This window comes from Trypanosoma grayi (genome assembly GCF_000691245.1).
Source record: "Trypanosoma grayi strain ANR4 Tgr_1072_V1, whole genome shotgun sequence".
Taxonomy (NCBI): Eukaryota; Euglenozoa; class Kinetoplastea; order Trypanosomatida; family Trypanosomatidae; genus Trypanosoma; species Trypanosoma grayi.
In genome coordinates this window covers 1-5,433 of record NW_008826691.1, presented here as the reverse complement: position 1 = coordinate 5,433, position 5,433 = coordinate 1, and the positions used below count along the sequence as shown (strand labels likewise).

At 58.9% G+C, this 5,433-nt stretch overlaps 5 protein-coding genes across 5 annotated transcripts; 3 read left to right on the top strand and 2 right to left on the bottom strand.

Moving 5' to 3' along the window:
- Positions 1 to 171: 171 nt before the first annotated feature.
- Positions 172 to 453, top strand: DQ04_10721040 (hypothetical protein; the record flags this gene model as incomplete). Its single annotated transcript, XM_009316339.1, has 1 exon — positions 172 to 453. The coding sequence occupies one exon, from the start codon at positions 172 to 174 to the stop codon at positions 451 to 453; it is 282 nt and encodes a 93-aa protein (XP_009314614.1).
- A 273-nt stretch (positions 454 to 726) lies between these two features.
- Positions 727 to 1,011, top strand: DQ04_10721030 (hypothetical protein; the record flags this gene model as incomplete). Its single annotated transcript, XM_009316338.1, has 1 exon — positions 727 to 1,011. The coding sequence occupies one exon, from the start codon at positions 727 to 729 to the stop codon at positions 1,009 to 1,011; it is 285 nt and encodes a 94-aa protein (XP_009314613.1).
- Positions 1,012 to 1,466: 455 nt separating this feature from the next.
- On the top strand, positions 1,467 to 1,748 carry DQ04_10721020 (hypothetical protein; the record flags this gene model as incomplete). Its single annotated transcript, XM_009316337.1, has 1 exon — positions 1,467 to 1,748. One exon carries the CDS (start codon positions 1,467 to 1,469, stop codon positions 1,746 to 1,748), a length of 282 nt encoding a protein of 93 aa, XP_009314612.1.
- Positions 1,749 to 2,840: 1,092 nt separating this feature from the next.
- Positions 2,841 to 4,337, bottom strand: DQ04_10721010 (hypothetical protein; the record flags this gene model as incomplete). The annotated part of the gene is made up of 1 exon (XM_009316336.1): positions 2,841 to 4,337. One exon carries the CDS (start codon positions 4,335 to 4,337, stop codon positions 2,841 to 2,843), a length of 1,497 nt encoding a protein of 498 aa, XP_009314611.1.
- Positions 4,338 to 4,620: 283 nt separating this feature from the next.
- DQ04_10721000 (putative coiled-coil domain-containing protein 96) lies at positions 4,621 to 5,367 on the bottom strand (the record flags this gene model as incomplete). Its single annotated transcript, XM_009316335.1, has 1 exon — positions 4,621 to 5,367. One exon carries the CDS (start codon positions 5,365 to 5,367, stop codon positions 4,621 to 4,623), a length of 747 nt encoding a protein of 248 aa, XP_009314610.1.
- Positions 5,368 to 5,433: the final 66 nt, after the last annotated feature.

Sequence of the window (5,433 nt, the reverse complement as noted above, 5' to 3'; positions counted from 1 at the left end):
CAAGCGGCGAAGAGCCGGCCAGCAAACGTGCTCGCTGCCACCGCCGCCGCCTGTGCTGGCACGCTTACCTCCACGTCAGCGCGGTCCACGAGTTGCTGTAGCAGTCCAGCGCCGTACTTCTCCAGCTGCACAGCAGAGCACTCGAGCACATCACCCATATCCACCCCGCCTATGCTGAACGTCGTAAAGCGCGCAAAGTTGCCCTCGGGAGTGCGGAACGCCTCGAGTATCGCCTCCACCTGCGGCGACACGCCCGCCGCCACGTCCACACCGAAGCCACCGACTTTGATGCGCTCACTAACTGTGGCGTCGGCGCTGGCGGCGACAGTAGTAGTAGCAGCAGCAGCAGCAACGTCGGTGTTGAACAGCGAGAAGGAGTCGTTTGCGCTTCCCAGCAACATTCCTGACATCGCAAAAGAGCCGGTCCACGCAGGCTTGCCGCTATTGCCGTAGCCGCTCATGTCCACATCGTCACGCGTAGTGGCGTCCTCAACTCTCTCACTGCCGGGCTTGAACTTGCGCCGCCATTCATTCGCCTCGTGGCTGAGGCGCAGCGCCGTCGCCTCCATCATGCGGGTGTGCTGGTTGCGTGTGATGCGCACGTAGTACTCCACAGGATGCTCCACACGCTGCTGTTGCTCGACGGAGGACGTGGTCGGCGGGTTCAAAGTTATACAGCTTGAGCTCACGTCTGTGCCAGCAAAAGACTCTCCCGAGAGAGACCGTATGTTCGACAATTCACCGTCGTCGTCGTCGTCTTGCTCGTCGGAACCGCCTTCCCGTAGCTCCTGCCGAAGCCCCGACAGCGCGGCGTCGCGCTTGACAGTGAGCTGCAGCTTCGTTCGTGCGGTCCAGCAGAAGTGGCGCAGCTTCACCGCGGCAATGGCAGTGTCCATCATGGATGACAGGGTGTCCTCGATAAGCACCGTGTCGGCCGCGTTGGCGTACCGCAGCTCTCGCGCCATCTGCTCGCCAAGGTACAGCGCAGCGCGGAGGAGCGCCAGGGCGTAGTGGTACGTGTGGACGAGGCCCCCGCGCTGCTGGCGCAGGGTCCCCGGCGCATTGCTCTTACCGTCATTGTTGATGTTGGTGCTATTATAGTTTTCGTCGCCGTCGTCGTTGTTGTCCACCACGCCAAGGACGGCGGCGTTCTCGAGGTCGTAGTTCTCCTCCAAGTACAGCATGGCACGGCGCAGGCTCAGCACGGCTGCCTCGTAGTTGCTGCGCCGCGCCGCCTCCGCACGGCTGCCACCACGCCGCCGCGCCAGCGGGGTGCCGTGCCAATGGAGCAGTTCCTCGCCGGGGTGCAGCACGTAGTCGCTGCTCGTGCCGGCGCCGTCTGCAAACTCCTCCAGCGCGCCACGTGCAATGCGCTGCACCGCACTGTCCTCTACGTCAGACCCCTCTCCGTCGGAGCCCCCGCCGCTGCTGCTGCTGCCATCTTCACCACCGTCCCGGTGACTTAGATGGTCACCACGGCTCTTTGCGGGAACCGCCGCAACGCCCTGCAGACGCTGCTGCTGCGCCAAATCCGATCGGCGCTGCGGCACACGCACACCGCAGTACTCGTAAATGGCACCAGGGACACGCCACACAACCATGAGCCTTGCGAGGGTCTCCTTCGTGAGTTTGTTCGCGCGCAGCTCCTCGAACAGCTCAACTGTCGGCGCAACGAGCTCCTCGCTGTCCTCAAGTGTCGCCACGAATGCGTCAGCAATGGGCTCCACCGCCTCCCCAGTGAAGAGTGACGTGTCGTTGGCGTACATCACGTCCATCGCCTCTTTGCAACCGATGAACGTCCCCATGCTGTCGCGTATCAGCTGCTGCAGCGCTTCACCGGCGACCTCCGCCTCGTGGCTAACGGCTTGCAGCAGCGTCTGCTCGAATTCAACGTGCGTAGCGTCGGCGTAGACGCGGCGGATGTACGACTTGGCGTCGAACGCGCGGCTCGTGGGGTCGAGGTGTAGCGCCGCCTCACCACCACTGCCGGTCTGCGCCGCCATGCCGGCTGTTCTACTCAGATGCTGCGGCAGTCACACCAGACCAGCAACAGCATCAGCAAACAACAACAGGATGAGCAGCAACGGAGGAAAGGAGTGTAGCAACAGAGGAAAATAAAAGCACCCACCGGACACTCCGCAGGGTGTAGATAGCACTCCCTCCCACTGCTCTTATTCCTCGTCCTGGCGCCACAAAGACACACACACAGACAGGCACATAAGAATGCGCACAAGCAACCGGTGAAGGAGAGAGGCCTATTGCACGCCACGCCAAACAGACAAACAAAAACAAAAAAAAAAGAAATCCACTCGTGACGGTTGGTTGGGCGAAAAGGAAATTGGCGCAACTCAGCAGGAGCGGGGCAGCGCTTCCAAAATCCCCCCTCCTCCACCGTTTCTTTCCCCACAAATAACGACTCCCCCTCCTCCCCACCCAACCTCACCACACCCCCACTTCCTCGGCACCAGGGATCAACGTGCAGACTCCACTTATGCAGTTCCCACACTTCGCGTGTTTTTTTTGTTTGCCCTATCTGTTTTCTCTTCTTCTTCTTCTTCTCTCCCCTCTCTTCGCCCCTCGTTGCTGTTGCGTCTGCAAAGTCCACACATTTTCCCACCAAGTGACGATAAGCATCGGCACCCCCAGTCACACGTCCCTACACTCTCCGCCACACACACAAACACAAACAAACAAGCACCTCTAGCACCTTACTAGCGCAGCCCCAGCAGCGGAAACAACCCCAATGTTGCAAAACCATCTGTCTCGTCCGGAGACTTATCCGGTTCTCTCTCTCCCTCTTTGTGCCGACATACATGCGCATACGCACGTGTAAAAAACGGCTACTCGTACGACGTGTACGTCGGATTCTTTATCGTCGTGGAGAAGGCGGCGCTCTGCATGGCTGTTACCGCTTTCTCGGCGTAGCCCTTTCCGGTGCGGACCATGCGCTGAATCATGTTGAGCATGCGATGCCGGAATACACGCAGAAACCGCGTCTCATAGTACTCGCGCAGCCGCTTGCTCACCTCCACCGTGTAGTTAAACAGCGGCACGTGCCCTGGATCACCCACGAGGTCGCTGCAGTGGCTCCAGAGGCACAGCACGTGGTCTATCGCGTCGAGCGCGGCGTCGATGTACGCCACCTCAAATAATAGACGCTCGTACACCTCACGCTTGTTATGCCTCTGCTGCGAATCGACAGCCAGCACGCCACTATCCATGAAGCGACTAGCCTCTAGCGTCAGCTGCGCGAGCTCCTTGTTATCTGTTGAGGCGGCAAGGGCCTCAGCGTATTTCTCTAGCGACTCCGCGACGTCCTTCTGTGCGGCGACGGCCTCCAGCGATTGCTGCATAAAAGTGAGATACGGCTGCAGTGTCTCTGTGATGGCTGTGCGGCAGCGGCTGAGGAAGTCTACCTCATTTGTCCAGTAGGACACATGCGTCGTCGCGGTGTTGACGTAGTCTTTACCCTGAACAGGCTGCTGCTGCTGCTGCTGTTGCCGTTGCCGTTGTGGGCTGTGCTTCTGCTGCTGCCTTTGCACTTCATCACTGCCGCCCATCCAAGACTGCAGAATACCCACGAGCTTCCGCACTACCTTCGTGGAGCTGTCGGTGATGGTAGTGACGGACTCCGAACCGAGCAGCCCGCTCCTGCGCGTGCTACGCCCGTCGATGGCCGTGTTGAGATGGCGGAACTCCTCCAGTGTAGCCCGCATCGAGCCGACCCAGTCCTCAAAACTCTCGCGTGGAAGCTGGAAGAAGTTCGGCGTGAAGACTGAGAAATACATCAACTCCGGTATTATTGCAATCTCGCGAAGGAAGCGTGCAATGGAGTGCTGTTGCGTGATGATGACACCCTCATTTTTTAAGAGGGTGCCGAAGTTCTCGAGGTTGGACTTTGGAGGCAGCGGCGGCACAATGAGAGTCGGGAACTGAAACGCGAGCAGCGTGCGGAGGTCCACCAGCTCGCTATAGCGGCGCTCCATCCCCGCCACGGACGACTGCACCCATCGGTTCCTCGACACGCCAATGTTCATTGAGCGCAGGTGCGGTCCAATCGGAATAGCCGGATCTGGGAACTTGGAGGAGTCGGTAGACACAATGGTTGTGACAATGGGGAAGTAGACGATGCGGCGCACGACACCGCCGCTCACGGTCGGCTCCTCTTGTGCAAACTTCGCCAGCGGCGTCACATCCATGGAAGGGTTGGATAAAGCGTCGCTGTTGCTAGAAAAAGGTTGTTGTTGCTGCCGCTGCTGCTGCTGCTCCTCACGAAAAGGGTCTTCGAGGTCACACGCGGGTTCCTCCGCAGCGGTGCCAGGTGTAGGCGGCATCATCGTTGTGATCAAGCACAAGGCGCTACAAGTAAGTGGTTGGCCAGAGACGGCGTGGTGCAAAAATAAACAAAAAAACAAAGAATAGGAAGGCAGATCTCTTGGTGGTACTAGTGGTGGCGGCACCAGGAATGGAGAAGAATAACACACACACAAGAGGGAAGAAGCACATCCAAAAAAGGATGTGAGCATTTGCGAGGCAGACCATCCCTCTCACCCTCTCTCTGATATATATATATATATACCAGTAACTCTCTCCTGTGTACATGTTTGCAAACGCCCGACTCTACCCCGGCAGCTGTACAGTAGTCTTGGCGGTTATGGTCGCAGTTGTTGCGGGGGTTCCGAGCGCGAGGGACTTCTGCAGGCTATTGAGCAATATCTGCTTCCGGTCAATGGCCGCCAGCAGTTCTCGGTGCTTTGCGGCGTTCTCCAAGACATTTTGCCGCATTGTGGTAGATGCCTCCTTGCGCTTCTCATAGTCAAGCAGCAGCTTTTCAGAGCCCACCATCGGCATCTTTTCCCGCATCTTAATGTTGGAAGTGGTGAAGTGGTCGCGGCGCCGCTTCGTTTGCGCCAGCTTGTCCCGCACTCCGTTGACCTCGTCCTCCGTCGCCGCGACCTGTCGCCGCAGATGGGCATTTTCGACCTTCATAAACTCCAGCTTTTCCTTCACATGCGTCAGGACGTGGATGGTGGTGGTGACCTTGCGGCGCAGCTTCACCAGGTCCTCGTTGCGCTCCTCAATCTTCTCGTTGAGGTTTGTGTTCTCGATCTTCAGCTGCTCAAAGTCGATGAGATTCATGCCGTCCTGCTGTTGGTCGCGCTGCGCCGCCGTTTTCTGCAGCTTCTCCAGCTCGTGGCACAGTAGGATGTGGCGGATGCGGGCGTTGCGAATCTCCCGCCGCTGGCTCACCTCCGTCGCGAGGAACCCCTCCATCTCCTCCGCCGTCAACCGCTGGTTGGTGCGCACAAACGCCGCACGCTCGGCGAGATCTTTGATGTAGCAGCGGAACTCCTCTTCATGCAGCATCGTCTCGTCGATGGTGCTCTGGTGTCGCGTCCGTATGTCCACGAGCAGCGTCTCCAACGTCTCCTT